This window comes from Anomaloglossus baeobatrachus, chromosome 4 (assembly GCF_048569485.1).
Source record: "Anomaloglossus baeobatrachus isolate aAnoBae1 chromosome 4, aAnoBae1.hap1, whole genome shotgun sequence".
NCBI classification, from domain to species: domain Eukaryota; kingdom Metazoa; phylum Chordata; class Amphibia; order Anura; family Aromobatidae; genus Anomaloglossus; species Anomaloglossus baeobatrachus.
In genome coordinates this window covers 232,050,331-232,071,592 of record NC_134356.1, presented here as the reverse complement: position 1 = coordinate 232,071,592, position 21,262 = coordinate 232,050,331, and the positions used below count along the sequence as shown (strand labels likewise).

Genomic DNA, 21,262 nt, shown 5'->3' with positions numbered 1-21,262 from the left:
TGATACTTGCTGGTCCAAACTGTCAATCAAGCGGAATTGCCCATCCATCCAGTAAGCATTGAAATTCGGGATCCATATCGGATACCTAGTGTCCGCACATGGACCCGGAAAACTGACTTCTCGGGGAACTTCGTGTTACTGTTGCGGTTCAGCCACCTAGATAATTAAAAAAAAAAATTAAACAAAAAACAAAGAAAATAAGGAATAAAGCAGGATTATTATGCTTGCCGAGTCTACTGTGCAGCTGTAACACTACTTCCGGGTCTGTTCATTAATCCTCATACATATTCACTGCTTCCCTCGGCCACCATCAGTCCCAGCTGTGATTGGTTGCAGTCAGACCGTGCCCCCACCCTCTGTGACAGCGTCTGTGATTGGTTGGAATCACACATGCTGTCTGGTGGTGGTGTAAAAAAAAAAAAAAAATTGCCGTAGAGTCCCACCATATTGTGATACCCAGCACAGATAAAGAATACGGCTACAGGCTGCAGCCCCCAGCCGTGTACTGATCTTCTTTGTGTATCAAAATAAGAGAGACCCTATGCTGCTTTTTTATTATTATTATTATTATTATTATTATTATTATTATTATTATTTTAATATATAAAGATTTTTTTATTTTTTTATATTTTTTTTTTTAAAACTGCATGCGGTAGCCCCCAGTTTTGATACCCAGCTATGATAAAGCTGCCAGCTGAGGGCTGATAATCTCAGGTTGGGGAAACCCATGGTTTTTGGGTCCCCCCATTCTAAAAATAGCAACCTGGAGCCACCCAGAATTGTCGCATCCATTAGATGCAACAATCCCGGCACTTTACCCGGCTCATCCTAATTGCCCTGGTTTGGTGGCAATCGGGGTAATATAAGGGGTTAATGACAGCTCACAGTGGCCACTAAGTTAGTCATGGGTAGGGGTCTATGAGAAATACAAACACCCAAAACATTCTTTATTTGGAATAAAATACCAAAAAAAAACACCCTCTTTCTCCAATTTATTAACCCCAAAAGCCCAGGTTTAACGTAATCCAAACAAGGTCACACGACCATCCCGGCTCTGCTACATACTGAAGTCGCAGCACCCGGGCACATTACATCACATGACCACAGCTTCAGGCAGAGAATGTGACTGAGCCACAGCTTTGAGCAGTGATGTCACTGAGTTTTAACTGCATTCACAGGTGGAGGCTCCCACAGTACCCCCACCTGTGACCGCAGGTAAACTCACCTCAGGTGATCTCATTGAACTCTGTGACTTCACCTCAGAGGAACTTATTCAGTTCAATGAGACCTGTATCTCCTAGCAGAAAACCGATTTTTTTTTTTTTTTTTTTTTTTTTTTTTTTTTTTTGCCAAAAGATGCAGATTTGGTGCTGAAATCTATACACCAAATTCCTGCACCAGTACTGCATCATAGTTGCCTTTGTTCAACTGCGATTATCTAAATGTGCAGGTATTCACGTGATATCCAGTTTATGGCGGGTCTCCTGAACTGGAAGGGAATTGTGATGCTTCATAGCAGCCTAGTAGTGTGACAAATAATATTAAAGTCATAGGGTAGGAATACGCTGAACTAAAATGAATGAACATGGTGTAACTAACTGGTTGGTGGGCTAACGTGTAGAAAGCACCGTCCATAAGAATCAAAAAAATATATCCTGCTCCATCAGAGAAACTGATAAGAAACAGAAAATACTTATAATAGTAAGGCCAGAGGGTGCGAATTTTTCTTAAGAAAAGTCCATTTTCTAGTGCGCACATTATAATCATATAATATTCTGCATATGTTCCACCATGTGATTCATAAGGGTGCACAGCTCTTTCTCATATCCGTGCCGGTAGTTGCATTACCAGGCAGATTATAAGTGTTTATGAACTTCTGTTTATGTAGGGGAGGGAAATGACAGTATATATTATGTTTTTCACCCATTCATTTTATAAAGCTAAAATCTGAGATCGCAAAAGAAGTTGCTGGAGCTAGAAGGAAGCAACACTTGTCATCGCTGCAGTACTATTGTGCCTTAAATGCTCTTCAGTATCGGAAGAGGACCGCAATGCTGGATCCTATTCTGGGGTACACACAAGGACAGGTGAGAATTATGATCTTAGCCTTTATAACAGATTTATTTAATATTTATTATAGCGTTAAAACTTTACATATTTCATTATTTTGCAGATTGCTTTTTTGAAAAAGGGATATGAAATGTTTTCCACAAAAATGGACGGTTTCTTGGCTTCAGTGTCCAGCATGATTCAGAGGTGAGCATACAAAACATTTAATTCTACCATCCTGGAAATTTTCTAAGCAAAGACTTTGTTGGATAAACCTCTTTTAATGTACCATGGTGTAATGTATCTTATGGCCAGCAGAACAGTTTCTTACATGCTTCCAAGATGGAACCGGCGGAATACCAACTGTCTGAGAAACATTTTAATTGCATTGTGTCGTCTGTTTGTACCTGTATTGTGTTACTGGAATTCTGCCCTCTATGATCAACTATTGTGGACTGCCATCTGTTCTTTTAGAATACAAGGAGAGTTGGATGCTGAAGCAGAGGCCATGAGGATTACACAACAAGAGCTACTTTCTGGTAGTGATGCCTTATATACACCAGACTACGACGTGACTTCCCCAGTAATCAACCGAAACCTGCTCCAAAAGGCTGGCTATCTAAACATGAGAAGGTAAAAATACAATGCTAAACCCATGTCTGGTACCATGGAAAAAAAATTACTTGTGGTACCAATCTGCATGGGTCATATTGACCCCAAGGTACCAGAGAAGGGTTAAAGGAGTATTGCCATTTCATAAACCCTGAGCCTTAGTGCAAGGAAACATACTTTTTTTAAATTATGTAAAACTAAATAATAAACATAATAAAGTAAAAATCAAAAAAGTGTATCTTTTTTTTTTTTTTTTTTTTTTTCTTCCAGGTGTAACATAGAACATAAAGCGAAAGGAAACGTTTTTAGATTTTGTCATTGTATATGTCATGTTATGAAGTGTAACTAGTTAAGTCTATTTTTTTTTTTATATCCTTCAGCAAAACGGGTTTGGTTACAACAACATGGGATAGACTGTATTTCTTTACACAAGGGGGAAACCTAATGTGTCAGCACCGTGGAGAAGTAGCTGGGGGTCTGATTCAGGACTTGGACAACTGTTCAGTCATGGCTGTGGACTGTGAAGACAGACGATATTGCTTTCAAATCACTGCTCCCAATGGCAAATCGTAAGTGGTTTATGTCATTTGTATACTTGTACCTTAGTTATGACCCGTATAATATATATATTATATTATACTGTGTGTGTGTGTGTGTGTGTGTGTGTGTGTGTGTGTGTGTATAGATACAGCTACTTCATCATGAATTTTTATTTTCAACAGTTAAAATTGTTGTAGACAGACAAGCAAAAGTATCCATTACACCATTAGCCCCCCCAAGGACTACAAGTTTTGGTACTAAATGTGCCTTCTACTAGGTCCCAAACCCTATTCTATTAATAATACCTTGTAACTACCGTGTTCTCCAAAAAATAAGCCGTAACCCGAAAATAAGCCCTAGCAGGAATTTTTAGAGTAAGGATTAAACATAAGCCCTCCCAAATATAAGCCCTAGTTGCGGTTCAATAGTTAAGTGTACATGCAGCTAAAAAATCTTAAAGAATAGTGCAGAACACATCATTAAAACAGATACTCCTAAAAGAGAGAAGACCCCTTACCCCACAAATAAGCCCTAGTGCATTTTTAGGCCAAAAAATAATATAAGCCACTGTCTTATTATCTGGGAAATATGGTAGTTATTTTCCTCATTCCACCTGGCTTTTTCAAAAATATCTTGGACTCAGGAAAGGAGACACAACAGTCAGACCCCACCACAAAGTTGTCAGCTATTCTTTCAATGTTGGAATAACCCTTTACCTTCCTTGAACATGTGCTGATTACATATGCTGTTTTACTTACCGTATTTTTCGGACTATAAGACGCACTTTTTTCCCCCAAATGTTGGGGAAAAGTGAGGGATGCGTCTTATAGTCTGAATGTAGGGCTGCGGGGAATGAGGGTGCTGCCGTGAAGCGGGTCATTGGCGGCACGAGCAGGCTGTAGCAGCGCCTGCCGTGACCACGTGGACCCGCTCATTTAATATGCACGCCCATCATCCTGCCCATCATCTATCAGCGCTGAAGCCGGCGCTGACGGGTGGGCGGGGAATGCGCGCATATTAAACAGCCTGCCCGCATGATCACCCCTGGCAACTACAGCCTGGTGTGATCATGTGTGGCTGTATTCACTGCCCCCTGTGCATCATCATCAGTGCGGGGTGCAGTGAATCAGTATACTCACCGGCCACAATCCCTGCAGCACCGCAATGTCCTCCTACCTGTGCTGGCGGCGGCTGTGTGGAGACCTAGCAGTGTGCACAGCGATGACGTCATCGCTGTGCACACGTGTCCACGCGCAGCCGCCGCCAGCACAGACAGGAGGACATCGCGATGCTGCAGGGATCGTGGCTGGCTCCACACTCCAGCGGCGCTGCTGCTGACACAGACGGAGGAGGAGCGATGCTGCAGGGAGTGAGGTAAGGTGAGTATGAATGTTTAATTTTTTTTATGTGCCACAGGATGCAGGCCGTATACCAGGATGGGGGTATATTATGAGCAGGATGGGGGTATATTATGAGCAGGATGGGGGTATATAGCAGGATGGGGTATATAGCAGGATGTGGACTACACCAGGATGAGGGATATATACTGTATACAAGCCAGGAGGATCATTACCAGGATGGGTGTACCTTAGAGAATTTGGGGACATTACACCAATAACAGTGTCAGCAGCAGATCCTCGCCACATAACAGTGTGTCATGACCACATTTTTTGCTTAAAATTTTATTTTCCTATTTTCCTCCTCTAAAACCAGTGTGCGTCTTATGGTCCGGTGCATCTTATAGTCCGAAAAATACGGTATAGTGTTATGTTATTTAGGTGAATTTTCATTTTTTATATACACTTTTTTTTATATATAACATTTGTATGAGAATCTTATATTTGGGGCTTTCTATTTAGGAGTTGGATATTTTTTCATGAGGTCAAACGTGATCACTTTTTTCTCTTTTATTCCTGCTGCTTCCCAGTGAATTCAATTTAAAAAATTAAAATCCACCATTAAATCCCAGAGATATGCGTTTTCGGCAGTTTATTTGCTTTTGGAGATATTATTGATTATATATAGCACAACATACGCTGAGAATACAGAAAAGTTCCCTAAAATGTTAACTTTTAAAAAGGAATTGATAAAAAAAAAAATCCAAACTTACTAAGGCTGTGTGCACACTAGAAAATGACTTTTTCTTCAGGAAAAACCGGACCATGTGAAAGAATCTCACACCTGCGGTAAAAAAAAACGCACTAAAATCGCAATGAAATCTGCATGCGGTTTTGCCGCGGATTTGGTGCGGAATTTCCGCGGTTTTGCCGCAGGTTGGTCCCTGCATTTTTTTACCAATAATTACTAGCAAAACCACAGGGACCTGCAGAAAAGAAGTGACATGCACATTAATTCCGCAGCGGAAATTCCGCGGGTAAATCCGCAGCGACAAAAAAAAGTGTGCACACAGCTTTTTTTATTCCCGTAGATTTTGCTGGAGAAGGACTGCAAAAATGTTATAAACATTTTCTGCAGCATTTCTGCAGCGAAATTCGCGGCAATTCCGCGGGTAAATCCACTGCGTGCGCACAGGGCCTGATCTAGTAAATGTTATGTCAAATTGATATGCTATCAAAGAAGTGGAAAGTATTGCTTATTGAACTACTATTTAGTCCTAACTCCGTGGTTCTCTTCTCTTGTTTTCCACATATAAATTTTGAGGGGGTTTTAGTGAGTGAAACATATTTTAACTTTTACTGCATTTTCCAGGAGTCTCATTCTCCAAGCAGAAGGAAAACGGGAATATGAAGAGGTAACCATTTCTCTATTCCATTTTCTTAGCGTAGGCGCTAGTGTGAAATTATCTATATTTATTAGCTAGCATAAAATACTTCTTAAAGGGGTTTTCAAAATTCAGGATAGGTGGATCCCAAAATGCTCTAAAATTACAAAGAGCAGGTAACTCCCTCTCACTGCTGGCTAGTGCCGCTGCTCAGGACTGGCAATGGTGGTGTCACATTGACGGTACGTGTCAGCACTGTCAATCAATGAACTCCATGTCCTGTGTCATGTAACTCAGTACAAACTGAAGAATGTATGTATGTCCAGACATACATTCTTTAGTTAGTATGCACTTTTCTGTCTGAGAACCCTGCCCCACCCACAGCCGTTTGTTTCACTTCACATATACAGTCATATGAAAAGGTTTGGGCACCCCTATTAATGTTAACCTTTTTTCTTTATAACAATTTGAGTTTTTGCAACAGCTATTTCTGTTTCATATATCTAATAACTGATGGACTCAGTAATATTTCTGGATTGAAATGAGGTTTATTGTACTAACAGAAAATGTGCAATCCGCATTTAAACAAAATTTGACCGGTGCAAAAGTATGGGCACCCTTATCAATTTCTTGATTTGAACACTCCTAACTACTTTTTACTGACTTACTAAAGCACTAAATTGGTTTTGTAACCTCATTGAGCTTTGAACTTCATAGGCAGATGTATCCAATCATGAGAAAAGGTATTTAAGGTGGCCAGTTGCAAGTTGTTCTCCTATTTGAATCTCCTATGAAGAGTGGCATCATGGGCTCCTCAAAACAACTCTCAAATGATCTGGAAACAAAGATTATTCAACATAGTTGTTCAGGGGAAGGATACAAAAAATTGTCTCAGAGATTTACACTGTCAGTTTCCACTGTGAGGAACATAGTAAGGAAATGGAAGAACACAGGTACAGTTCTTGTTAAGCCCAGAAGTGGCAGGCCAAGAAAAGCACTTGCTACCCACAGTAAAATTTGGTGGAGGTTCCATCATGCTTTGGGGCTATGTGGCCAATGCCGACACCGAGAATCTTGTTAAAGTTGAGGGTCGCATGGATTCAACTCAGTATCAGCAGATTCTTGACAATAATGTGCAAGAATCAGTGACGAAGTTGAAGTTACGCAGGGGATTGATATTTCAGCAAGACAATGATCCAAAACACCGCTACAAATCTACTCAGGCATTCATGCAGAGGAACAATTACAATGTTCTGGAATGGCCATCCCAGTCCCCAGACCTGAATATCATTGAAAATCTGTGGGATGATTTGAAGCGTGCTGTCCATGCTCGGCGACCATCAAACTTAACTGAACTGGAATTGTTTTGTAAACAGGAATGGTCAAATATACCTTCATCCAGGATCCAGGAACTCATTAAAAGCTACAGGAAGCGACTAGAGGCTGTTATTTTGCAAAAGGAGGATCTACAAAATATTAATGTCACTTTTATGTTGAGGTGCCCATATTTTTGCATCGGTCAAATTTTGTTTAAATGCGGATTGCACATTTTCTGTTAGTACAATAAACCTCATTTCAATCCAGAAATATTACTGAGTCCATCAGTTATTAGATATATGAAACTGAAATAGCTGTTGCAAAAACCCAAATTGTTATAAAGAAAAAAGGTTAACATTAATAGGGGTGCCCAAACTTTTTCATATGACTGTATAGCTTGGTCCTTCGCTTCCCATACAGAGCAAGTTTTTTAACTGCAGGTGAGGTTACACATAGGTTAGGGACCCCAAAAATAGAGATTACCTTGGTGTTGGTTTGGGGGCTCTTTTGCATTGATCAATACAATGGCTAAACATCTCTTATATTCCTATTATTCATAGCAGTTATGCACATTCCATTTTTCATGCTTTTTCACTTTTTCAGATAGTTCATTGTATTTTTCAGTCTAGTATTTCCATAGCAGTTTTGCTTTTCATCATTCCCATATACATTGTGACTTGTGTGCAACTCTTTATCCTATTGTATGTAACTCGGTACAGACTTTGAGCTCAGTGACTAGCTACAGCATTAGTACATGTTTTGAACATAATGTCACAGCTACAACAAAAACCCCATGACCCGATCAGCGGAGAGGAGCCGGCGATGGACCTGGGAGGGGAGAATACCTACATTTTGTTATTTTAGAGAGTTTGGGGTCCATCAACTTTCCTGAAAGTAGACTACCCCTTTTAATGAAATATTACTATGAAATGCTATATATATTTTACAGAAGATTTTGTCCTTAGAATGGAGCTACATGCATGTACTTTTCCTTTTGTGAGATATGGCAAAATGCAGGCATTCCTGATGGTCTAGAATATATGAAGGGTATATGTATTCTATTTCACATTTGTATATGCTAAATAAGGGTTATTACCTGGCAATTTCATAATTTGCTCTTTGGTGGTCTTAGTGTAATATAAGGACTTAATACTTGTTGATCTAGAGGTTAAATTAAAGAGGTTGTCTAGGGATTTTTTTCTTAAAGGTATACTTTGGGGAGTATGGCCAAGCCCATGATGTAACGTCCCAGAAGGGAGGGGTAGCACTAAGGACTAGCTCCTGCATTACACTGACAGGTACTATGAAGATGGTAAATAACACTATGAATGTTATCTTAAGAATTTAAGAGGGCATGGCCATTAGAACACTTTATTATCTCCCTGGAGTCCCCCTTTCAATTCCTTAGATTGGTTTAAAATAATGATGCTCCTCACCCTCTCTCAAATCCCTGGGAGTCCAGCACTAGCACTTGCCTTGCATTCTGGTTCTATCTGCGACACACCAAAAAAGTCAAGAAATGCAGGAATTTTTGTTTAACTGAGTGGAAATTTGCAGCCATTATATGTGTCAAGGAGAGGAACAAGAAACAGGGACAAATTGAGCACCTGACTGACTGCTCTAACTGTGAAGAACCCTTTCCTATTTAGCTGCCGGAATCACCTTTTCACCACACATAATTAATGTCCCCTGGTCCTTTGGAAGGTGTATGGAAGTAATAAGTCGTGTGCCAGTCCTTTATTTTGACCAGACATGAATTTATACATATCTATGAAATCACCTCCAATATTGAAAATGTAGCCTTATAAATAATTATAATTTTATAGAGGGGCAATAACACATTAAGATCATGGGATTTTCTTTTTCTTTTCATTTGGACAACTTAAAATCTTGTTTGCTTTAGCATCTGCTGCTTGACATTGAGTGCTGTTGTTCAGCTTATTTGTAACCAGAATCCACAAGTCCTTCTTTTGTTCTGTAGTCCCGAGTTTACTTCCATTTAATGTATACGCAGTTATAGGATTACTCCATCCTAGGTGCAGTACTCTACATTTATCAACATTAAATCTCATTTGCCAAGTATCTGCCCATTCTGACATCTTATCCAGATTGTTTTGTAATATTATACTATCAAGGTAAGTTTTTAATATCCTATGGAGTCTTTGCTGACCACACCAAACTGACACTTTACTCTCTGTGCCATCCACAAGGTCATTAATAAAGAGATTAAAAAGAATCAGTGCTAACGCAGATTCCTGTGGTACCCCACTGCTGACTTTATTTCATTCAGAGTATTAACCATTTACAATTACACTTTTTTTGTCCATTAAAGGGTTATTTTCAGGTCCAATATGAACTGCTCGCGGATCTGGGTGCATATTGCACCTGACAGGTTCCCTTTAGCCAGGTTTTTAATCCATATGCATATAGTTTCCCGTAGTTCTTGCTTCTGGAGCTTCAGTCTAAGGCACTGTGCGCACGCTGCAGATTTAGCCACGGATTTGCAGCAGAAAATGTGTCTTAACATTGCTGCAGTCATTACCCAGCAAATCCTATGGGTTTTAAAAAACGCTGTGCGCACACTGCGTTTTTTATACCCGCAGATTTTCCGCTGCGGAATTAATGAGCATGTCACTTCTTTTCTGGAGGTACCTGCAGTTTTTGCTGTAGATAATGGTAAAAATCCGCAGGGACCAACCTGCGGTAAATCCGCGTCAAACCGCGGTAAAACCACATGCGGATGTCGCTGCGGTTTTTAACCGCAGGTGCGGGATTCTTTAAGAGGGTCTGGATTTTCCTTAAGAGAAAGTCACTTTCTAGTGCGCACATGGCCTTAGGCAGTATCAAATACCTTTGCAAAGTCCAGATAAATCTCATCAGATCAGATTTGCACTTACAGTTGAAACCAGAAGTTTCTGTACACTATCTAAAAACATCTCATGTTTTTCTCACTATCTGACATGAAATCAGAATAAACCTTTCCCGTTTTTAGATCAATTCGGAACCAAAATTATTTATATGTGAAAGATGCCTGAATAATTAGAGAGAGCATGTTTTAAAGACATTTTTATTACATTCTGCAAAGTCAACAGTTTACATACTTTTCATTAGTATTTGGTACCATTGCCCTTAAACTGTATGACTTGGGTCAAATGTTTTGCTTCCACAAGCTTCTCACAATAGTTAGTAGGAATTTGGGCACATTCTTGCGGACAGAACTGGTGTGACTGAGCCACGTTTGTAGGTCGCCTTACTCGCACCTGCCTTTCAGTTTTCCCATACATTTTCAATAGGCTTGAGATCACGGCTTTGTGATAGCCACTCCAAAACATTGACTTTGTTATCCTTAAGCTACTTTGTCACCAATTTGGCAGTATGCTTTGGGTCATTGTCCATTTGGAAGACCCATTTCCGCCCAAGCTTTAAGTTCCTGGCTGATGTCTTGAGATGTTGCTTCCTGCAGCAAAACAACCCCACAATATGATGTTGCCACCCCCATGTTTCATAGTTGAGATGGTGTTCTTAGGCTTCAAAACTTCTCCTTTTTTCCTCCAAATGTAACAATGGCGATTATGGCCAAACAGTTCAATTTTGGTTTTGTCAGACCACATGACATCTCCAAACATTAAGGACTTTATTCCTATGTGCATTGGCAAACATTAATCCAGCTTGTTTTATATTTCTTTTGGCTTCATGGCTGGCAGACTGGCCTTAAAGCCTATGTTGATTCGGTACTCATTTCACTGTGGATAATGACACAATCTTACAAGTTTCCACCAGCATCTTTACAAGGTCTTATTTTTTTGGGGTTAATATGCACATGTCTGACCAAAGCATGTTCATCTCTGGTACACAGAACAGTCTCCTTCCTGAGCGATATGATGGCTGGACATTCCCATGTTGTTTGTACTTGTATATAATTATTTGTATAGATGATTGAGGCATCTTCAGGTATCTGGAGAGTGCATCCAAGGATGAACCAGACTTGTGCAAGTCCACAATTCTCTTCCTGAGATTTTGGCTGATTTCTTTTGACTTTCCCATGATGCTACACAAAGAATTAGTTTGTTTCAGGTGTGCATAAAATACATCCACAGGTGTCTTGAATTAACTCAGTTGTTGCCAAAAAACAGAAGTTTCCAAAGACATGAAATCATTATATAGGCTGTCCCATATTGTTTAAAAGCATAGTACTCTTAGCGGTACTTTGCCCACTACGACATCGCAAGCCGATAGTAGCGATGCCGAGCGCGATAGTCCCCGCCCCTGTCGCAGCTGCGATATCTTGTGATAGCTGCTGTAGCGAACATTATAGCTATGGCAGCTTCACATGCACTTACCTGCCCTGCGACGTCGCTCTGGCCGGCGAACCGCCTCCTTCCTAAGGGGGCGGGTCGTGCGGCGTCACAGTGACGTCACACGGCAGGTGACCATTAGAAGCAGAGGGGCGGAGATGAGCAGGACGTAAACATCCCACCCACCTCCGTCCTTCCGCATAACCGGCGTGAGCCGCGGGACGCAGGTAAGGAGATGTTCCTCGCTCCTGCGGCTTCTCACACAGCGATGTGTGCTGCCGCAGGAACGAGGAACAACATCGTACCTGTCGCTGCCGCGACATTATCAAAATGACCGACACTACACCGATGATACGATTTCGATGCTTTTGCGCTCGTTAATCGGATCAAAAACGATTTGCACACTCAAATGTCGACAGCGATGCCGGATGTGCGTCACTTTCAATTTGACCCCACCGACATCGCAGCTGCGATGTCGTAGTGTGCAAAGTACCCCTTAGTGTATGTAAACTTTTGACTTTGCAGAAAGTAATAAAAATCCGTAGAAAATGCTGTCTCATTATTCTGGCATTTGGCAAATATAAATAATTTTGGTTCTTAATTGACCTAAAACGGGAAAGGTTTATTCTGATTTCATGTCAGATAGTGAGAAAAATATGTAGATGTGTCTTTTTAGATGGTGTATTCAACTGTACCTCCTCATATAAACCCAGTACGTTGGTTAGATACGACTTATCGTTCATGAATCCATGCTGTTTGTCAGTTACTATACAAGTATTATTCTCTGATATTTTTGCATGTTATCTCTTAAAATTCTCTCAAATATTTTGTACACCATTGATATTAGACTTACCAGATGGTAGTTGTTTGAATCCACCTTCTTACCTTTCTTAAGACTCTGTACCATATCAGCCATCATCCAACCTTTTGCCACTTGACTCCAGGAGTCTATGTAGTATCGATGTATTGTGCATATATATTCAGTACTTCTTTCATACCCTGCAGATGGGAGCACATCACATTCATTCTGTCCCGTACTTTTCATGTAGATCCGTACTGGACAGGATGAGAGACAAAATTCCAATTGCCAAGAGGTGTAGGCTTTGCTCATTGCTTAGGAGGCGTGCACAATGGAAAAAACAGTCTGGTTTGGAGGCTTTTGCTTGGGATCTATCGATATCCAAAACAAACCTTTTTTTTTTTTTTTTCTTTCTTGCTTCTCTGCTTTTAGTGGATTTCTGCAATCAACAATATTTCAAGGCAGATCTACTTATCCGATAATCCAGAGGTACCTTTATGAATTGATATATTTCTCCATGTAGTTTGATGATTTTACACGAAGGCATACATGTGATAAAAGACCTTTATTTCCTGTAGGCTGTAGCCATAAAACTCAATCAGACCGCACAGCAGGCTGTAACTCCCATCACTAGTTTTGATAGAAAACTTGAAAACATACCACAAAGGTACTTATCTAATAATATAATACAGATGGTAGTTTTAGTGCTATAAATCTTAGCATGTTCTGTATCTGGAAATGTAAAATTTAAATTTTTTTATGAATTCAGCGTAAATAGTGAAGGCGTTGTGCAGCCTGTATCACAAAACGAATCCTTGCCTGAGCAGTCCTCCAAGGAACCAGAGCTGGAACAGTTGATAGCTCCTGGAACCCCGATACAGTTTGACATTGTTCTACCGGCCACTGAATTCCAGGACCAGAATAGAGGCCCTAGGTGAGTCTTACTGATGTTGGGCAATTATTATACTAGGAGGGAGGTAAAGTCAATAGAATTTGATTCATATTGTTATTTTTCAGACGTACAAATCCATTTGGAGAATCTGATGATAAACTTGACAATTCTACAGATGAAGGTAACACTTTGTATGTCTCTGTATGAATTATGATATGAATCTACAGGGCCAAAGATAACCTTGTTGTCTTGTTTTATATATTTCAGGCTTACTTTTGCAGCAAATGTTTGTAGTTCGCTTTTTAGGCTCCATGGCAGTAAAAACAGACCATACTAACCAGGTTATCTTTGAAGCGATGAGACAGGTCTTGGCCGCCCGGGCCATCCATAATATATTTCGAATGACAGAATCGCACTTGATGGTCACAACCAAAAGCATAAGGTACCTTCTTTATACTGCTTTTTCTTAAGATGCAAATCCACAAAAATACAGAATTTTTTTTCTTTTGTGTAGGGCATAAAATTATAGATCGTACATTCACTGGGGTATTCAGTAAATATATAAAGGCAAAAAATGGCACAGTCAGAAGCGCTATTCTTGCAATCAAAATGACCAGAATCCCAAAAGAAACATGAGCATAGTTGTCGCAGCTCGATTCTCCTTTTCTTATTTTATTTTTTTGCCTTCTCAGGTTAGCAGGCAGCGTGAATGTATAAATCAATATTTTCTTTTTAACACTTTGCTCAAAATGTATTTTCTTTTGTGTTCCATAACTTGTATATTCCTTTTATTTCTTTTTCTTGTTTAAATTAACTTTTTTTTTTTTTTACATTTCAGATTAATCGATCCACAAACACAAGTTATAAGAATAAGTGTAAGTACATCATATTTCTGTAACACTGGATTAGATTAACTGCCGCATTTTTGTATAAATCCTTTGTGCTTTTTGGCTCATTCTTCAGTCTAAGGTCTTCTTTCAGTAAGGCGTAATCTTTTCCTATTCATAATAAGCTTATAGAAGTAGCTGTGTTTTATCCCAATGGCTATAGAATAATGAACAGATAACAGTAGACAACGTTCTGTGTCTTTGAAGTATTTTCCTGTACAGCAATATCACATTCTTTTCAGCATAAAGTGGTACAGGCAACTGCTGGAAATAATGAGCTTATACTTTATTTGAATAGAAACCATTCTCCAAACTGGTGATAATTTGTTTATCCAAATCACATTGTGGACGCTGAATGTGCCAGGCCTAAATATTAACCCAATAGGCACCCTCATATATAGCGAGACAAACGATTATGGGAGACAATTGTTACTGCTAGGGAAGAGTAAACTGCTTACTTGCATTAAAGGGATGTCCACTACTTGTACACCCCCTACTCAGTCTCCTTGTTCGCCCCCGAAAAATAAATAAACCTAAACTCCTCTCTGATATTGCTGTGGGTCCAGGGATGTCTGAAGTCGATTTCCCAGGGCCCATCTGACATTATGACACGATGGCCCCGCAACCAATCAGCGCCCAGCATCTGTCGCCCCACCTTTGGACATTTGAGCAGGAGGTGAATGCTGCCCTGATTTCCTCCTCAAATGTCTGAGGGTGGGGAGAAGCAAGCCAGCACTGATTGGTCGCGGGACTCGCGTGTCAGAATAATGTCATGTGGGCCTTGGAAAAGCGGCTTCAGACATCGCTGGAATCGTGGCCGCATCAGAGGAGGAGTAGAGGCTTATTTATTTTTCTGGAGCGAACAAGGGGAATAAAATAAGAAGGGATTGTTCAAGTAGTGGGAAACCCCTTTAAATGGATTCTGTCACAAGGTTTTTACCAGCAGTCTGAGAGCAGCATTATCTTCAGACAGAGGAATTGATTCCAGCAACATGTCACTTACTGGGCTGCTTGCTGTACTTTTGGTTATCTCCTCCTGATAAAACACCGATTTTTATCACTAGAAGACTGGTAAACATGATGCTATGTAATCCTCAATATTCATGAGCTCTGGATAACCCCACCCCTACCACTGATTGGCAGTTTTCTGTCTATTTACAGGGTACACAGCTGCCCATCAGTTGTATGGGCTGGGTTATACAGAGTTAAGTGTTGTCACAACTGGTAGATCTGCAGCAAGAAGCCCACTAAGTGATACATCGCTAGAATCGGGGTGTCTGGCTCTACATTATGCTGCTCTCAATTGAGGTAGCAAAAACCTACTGACATATTCCCTTTTAACCACTTCACGACCATGGACGGATATATCCGTCATGGAGCGTGTCCCGTTAAGCCCCACCCCCTGCCGCGGGAAGGCGCCGTTGATCGGCACACATATCAGCTGTTTTCAACAGCTGACGTGTGCCTGCATGTTACGAGTGGAATCGCATTCCACCTGTAACATTAACCCCTTACATCTCACTGCCAAAGTCTGGCAGCGAGATATGTATATACGCGCGGTGAAGATTTTCACTTACCACCGCCCCCACCGGAAGTCACGTGTGTGATCATGTGACTTTCGGTGGTTGCCATCGTAGCACAGGGTCATGTGATGACGCCTGCAGCTATGACGTTTCACTTTCGTTTTCACCCGGCCCGGGGGCCAGGGAAGCAGGAAGTGACTGTATCTGCTGTCTACAACTGTATAGCTGTGATCAGCAGATAGATAAGAGTGATCAAATTGCTGATCGCTATAGCCCCCTAGGGGGACTAGTAAAATAAAATAAAAAAAAAGTAAAAAAAAAAAAAACAACCCTAAAAGTTCAAATCTCCCCCCTTTCCCCCCATTGAAAATTAAAGGGTTAATAAATAAATAAATATACACATATTTGGTATCGCCGCGTTCAGAAATGCCCGATCTATCAAAATATAAAATCAATTAATCTGATTGGTAAATGGCGTAGTGGCAAAAAAAATTCCAAACTCCAAAATTACGTTTTTTTTGGTCGCCGCAAGTTTTACACAAAATGCAATAACAGGCGATCAAAACGTAGCATCTGCGCAAAAATGGTACCATTAGAAACGTCAGCTCGAGACGCAAAAAATAAGCCGTCACCGAGCCATAGATCCCAAAAAATGAGAACTCTACGGGTTTCGGAAAATGGCGCAAAACGTATGCCACTTTTATTGGACAAGCTTGTGAATTTTTTTTAACCCCTTAGATACAAGTAAACCTATACATGTTTGATGTCTACAAACTGACCTCAGGCATAATGCTCACATATCAGTTTTACCATATAGTGAACACCGTGAATAAAACATCCCAAAAACTATTGTTTTTTTTGCAGTTTTTCCACACTTGGAATTTTTTTTGCTGTTTTCCAGTTCACCATAAGGTAAAACTTATGGGTTCATTTAAAAGTACAACTTTTCCCGCAAAAAAAAAGCCCTCATAGGTCAAGATTGACGGAAAAATAAAAAAGTTACGGCTCTCGGAAGAAGGGGAGCAAAAAACAAAAACGGAAAGCGCCCCGGGGTTGAAGGGGTTAAATAGATTTTCTAGAGTTATGAAATTTTCCAAACCGCATGCAATGTGATACCATAATAAAATAACCATAAGTCGCCATTCAAATACCTTGCCATTTTAGCACTGCTGCTTTGGCGCCGTGCTGGTCCTGTAGCGATGATGACACAAATCCTTCCTATGACTGTGGTGCCCTCACCTTTGATACTAGCATGTATGGCAAGTAACTGTGCAAACCAGTGATTGGCTGCAGTGGTCGTGTGAATGCTTAAGGCACATGACCAGCTGCAGAACTGGCAGAGACCACTGGAGGCACTGGAATAGCAGAGGATCTGAAAGGTTAATTATGGTTCTTGTGTTATGTTACTAAAATTATTTAGTTGGCAATGCAAGCTTTTACCAAAACAGACCTTTCAGGAGCGCTGACATGTCCTCTTTAACTATTTCTAGGAAATACATTGCGGTTCCGAAAAATGAAGTCATGGTTTCTGAGATTTGGTTATAATTTTTGTTTTTAAAAGTTAAAATATTATTTTATTTATACAATACTTTTTTTTTCTGCTTCACCAGTTTGACCTTGAAAACATAACACAATTTGCTGCCCATCTAGAAAACAAGCGTTTGGTGGGATTTATTGTTTGTACCCCTGAAGCATCTGGAGTCGAATCCTTGAGTGCCTATATCCTGGAAAGTAATACAGAGGGTGAAAAGGTCTGTTCATACATTATATTTTATTTTTTCCTGTGTTTTGTTGAGCCTGATACCATTAAACATTACTGATGCATTCCAATATTTATGTACAAAATTGCACAGATATAGCAGATGGGACAAGCGGTCACCTAGAATGATAGGGCAATGCAAATTGTAGACATCAGGTACATAAGCCAAAAGATGTATAAAAATGCTTAAACTATATTGACACATTTAGGAACCGGGTTAATGTGAAATGAATCTCACAATGGAAAAAGTGAGCAAGAGGTTATGCCATACAAATATGATAATCTAGAAGTATAAGGCTACTTTCACACTTGCGTTTAGCGCAGTCCGTCACTATGGAGAATAGTGCCGTCCGTTAACGCACTGCACTATTCTCCATAGACTTGTATGGACGACGCACTGTAACGCAAGTGTCAGCGTTGCATCCGCTGGACGACGCAGCGTCGTTATTTTGACGCTGCGTCGGGCGGAGGGAACGCAGCATGTAACGTGTTTTTGAGCGGCGGAAACCTTTATTGTTCACTGTGCATGCTCATTTTTTTTTAATTTTTTTTTTTAATCACAGAAACTTTATTTTGTTTCTCGGTGGCCGAACGTTCAGCTGATTGCCCGACCACCGGCATGTGAGAGCGCTCAGCAGAGCGCCCGGCCGCCGGCATGTGAGAGCGCTCAGCTGAGCGCCCGGCCGCCAACATGTGAGAGCACTCAGCTGAGCACCCGGCTGCTGGCATGGGAGAGCGCTCAGCTGAGTGCCCGGCCGTTGGCATGAGAGCGCTCAGCTGAGCGCCCGGCCACCAGGTGATCAGCTGATCGTTCACAATAGTCTGCTGCCGGTAAAACTGTAAAGAAAAAAAAAAGCTTTCTGTTGTTTTGTACAATCCGTTGCATTCGTTGTGACATTATATGCAACGCATCCGTTGCATCCATCACACAACGCAATGCAACGGATGCCGTTCAACGCAAGTGTGAAACTAGCCTAAGGCTGAAATACAAATAGCTCTTTAACACCTGCATGACCAGCAAAAAATATTTATAACCATATGTGGATCACAAGTACCAAAAGAGTGGAAGATAATCCTGGCATTCTGGTATAAATAGATGAGGTTGAGATACAATTATATGGTCAACAAATAATCTGAGATATGGCCTGAACTGTATGGATGGGAGGAGAAATGCCAATAAACATTATACTGAGACTTGGGTCAGAATATAACGTAATATGTAGCTAGTTATAAAGAATAGCAAGGTGTAAGGTCAGCACAACTGAATTAGGTAGTCTAGGATGGAAAGTGTGTATGTGTGTGTGTGTGTGTGTGTGTGTGTGTGTGTGTGTGTGTGTGTGTGTCTCAAAATACAACAGAGCATAATAACTATAGAATGTAAAGAATTAATATTCACCTGCCCTGTAGCCCGCTGTCTGGTCCTCACACTATCATGTGTTTGGGGGGCACTGTGGGACCATTATAATGTGTGGAGGGGCACTGTGGGGCCATCATAAAGTGTGTGGGGGCACTGTGGGGTCATCAAAATGTGTGTAGGGGGCACTGTGGGGCTGTTATAATGTGTGTGGGGTAGTGTTGAGCGGACCCGGACTGTAAATGTCCGGATCCGTGTGGTTTCAGCGCTATCTCCGGGCCGGACCCGGGCGCGGGATTCCAGGTGCACAATCCGGATTCGGCAATTAATAAAAAAGAAGAAAATCAGAAATAAATGAGTATTTCATACTTACTGAGACTGTGTCATGGTGGCACACTGCTTCCGGGTCGCGCTTTCACTTCCTGTACTGTGCACGCAATCATCCAGCTTTCCGTGTTTTCCCCGCCCACCGGCCGTCCTCTCATCTGTGATTTGGTTCCTGGCTGACGCGCCCCCTAGCCTGTGACAGTTCTGCCGTGCAGTCATCGCTTATCGCAGCTCAGTAATAGGCTGCACTCAGAGCAGGCAGTCGTGCTCTATGGCTACTCTCTCTGAGATGTAGCAGAGCTGGATGTGTCTTCGCTGGATCTCGTGTGGCTTACGCTGACGCTGGAAAGGTGTGTTGGGTAATAAAGTGCTGAAGGAGGAGGCTGCGTTTGTACTTTATTTCAAATAAAGGATTACTCTGTGTCTTATTATTTACTGTAACTTACAGGTTTGTGATGCGGGTATCTCACAGACGCCTGTGCGATCACAAACCTAGGGTTTAGTAGCAGCCGTGCGCTTTTATTAACGCCTGCTATTACCTTGATTGCCAGCGCACCAGGACAATCAAGATGAGCCGTTATCGCACCGAAATTGTCACATTTTAATAGATGCGGCAATACCGGGCGGCTGCGGGCTGAGAATATACCAGCCCCCAGCTGGCGTTATCATGGCTGGGGAGGAAAATTGGGGGGGGACCGCACGTCGTCTTTTTTTTTTTGTTTTTTTTTTTTATTTAAGTAAAAAAAAAAATGCATGCGGCTTATCTTAGGCAGCAGTCACACTTGCGAGGGACTCCCACAAGTCTGACATCGCAGCACAGCCGCACACACATCTGACAGGAGCGTGCATGTGTTTCTAGGTACATGCACGCTCATGTTCAGACAGAGGCAGGCTGTGACGGGTGATGCCATGTCAGACCCGCACGAGTCTGACATATCACCCGCACACTTCTGAGGGCTCTTGTAAACTTGCATATCGCTTCCGATGCGACAGCATCGGAAGCGATATGCAAATGACCCTCTGCTGCGGGTGTCAGCCAAGGGTCATGCGACTGTGATGCGATCTTGCAATCGCATCACAGGAGCGGAGAAGATAGAGGGAGCACTTTCTCCCCATTTCCTCCGCTGTCTGTCTCCGCGTGCACCGGTGCGATCCCATCGTATGACACACGGCTCACGCTGGCAGTACAGCATAGCCGAGTGTCATGCGAGTGTCCCTGCTAGAGGTCAGTGAGAGAGGACCTCTGTTGCTGGGGGGGGGGCCGGCACTGAGGAGGGGAGGGGCTGGAGCTGCGGAGGAGAGAATGTCTCAGCCCAGCCTGTCACAGCCTCTGCTCAGTCAGTGGCTACACTCAGACATGTAGCAGAGCCGGATGTGTCTCCGTGGGACGTGTGGATTACGCCGGAGCTGCAGGGTGTTGGGTAATAAAATGGTGAACGAGGGCACGTTTGTACTTTATTCTAAATAAAGTATATTTCTCTGTGTGTGTTTACATTCATTTACAGGTTTGTGATGCGGGTATCTCACAGATGCCCGTGCGATCACAAACCTAGGGTTTAGTAGCAGCCGTGCGCTTTTATTAACGCCTGCTATTACCTTGATTGCCAGCGCACCAGGACAATCAAGATGAGCCGTTATCGCACCGAAATTGTCACATTTTAATAGATGCGGCAATACCGGGCGGCTGCGGGCTGAGAATATACCAGCCCCCAGCTGGCGTTATCATGGCTGGGGAGGAAAATTGGGGGGGGACCGCACGTCGTCTTTTTTTTTTTTGTTTTTTTTTTTTTATTTAAGTAAAAAAAAAAATGCATGCGGCTTATCTTAGGCAGCAGTCACACTTGCGAGGGACTCCCACAAGTCTGACATCGCAGCACAGCCGCACACACATCTGACAGGAGCGTGCATGTGTTTCTAGGTACATGCACGCTCATGTTCAGACAGTGGCAGGCTGTGACGGGTGATGCCATGTCAGACCCGCACGAGTCTGACATATCACCCGCACACTTCTGAGGGCTCTTGTAAACTTGCATATCGCTTCCGATGCGACAGCATCGGAAGCGATATGCAAATGACCCTCTGCTGCGGGTGTCAGCCAAGGGTCATGCGACTGTGATGCGATCTTGCAATCGCATCACAGGAGCGGAGAAGATAGAGGGAGCACTTTCTCCCCATTTCCTCCGCTG

At 41.9% G+C, this 21,262-nt stretch overlaps 1 protein-coding gene across 1 annotated transcript in view; it reads left to right on the top strand.

The window, feature by feature from the left end:
• Positions 1-21,262, top strand: part of APPL2 (adaptor protein, phosphotyrosine interacting with PH domain and leucine zipper 2) — a 75,735-nt gene that overhangs the window by 37,048 nt on the left and 17,425 nt on the right. Inside the window, exons 7-18 of the mRNA XM_075344740.1 lie at positions 1,941-2,087; positions 2,174-2,256; positions 2,524-2,682; positions 3,042-3,230; positions 5,911-5,953; positions 12,767-12,823; positions 12,913-13,001; positions 13,104-13,268; positions 13,352-13,407; positions 13,494-13,668; positions 14,065-14,101; positions 17,247-17,387. Coding sequence (XP_075200855.1) covers positions 1,941-2,087; positions 2,174-2,256; positions 2,524-2,682; positions 3,042-3,230; positions 5,911-5,953; positions 12,767-12,823; positions 12,913-13,001; positions 13,104-13,268; positions 13,352-13,407; positions 13,494-13,668; positions 14,065-14,101; positions 17,247-17,387 — 1,341 coding nt within the window. The remainder of the gene's footprint in view (positions 1-1,940; positions 2,088-2,173; positions 2,257-2,523; positions 2,683-3,041; positions 3,231-5,910; positions 5,954-12,766; positions 12,824-12,912; positions 13,002-13,103; positions 13,269-13,351; positions 13,408-13,493; positions 13,669-14,064; positions 14,102-17,246; positions 17,388-21,262) is intronic.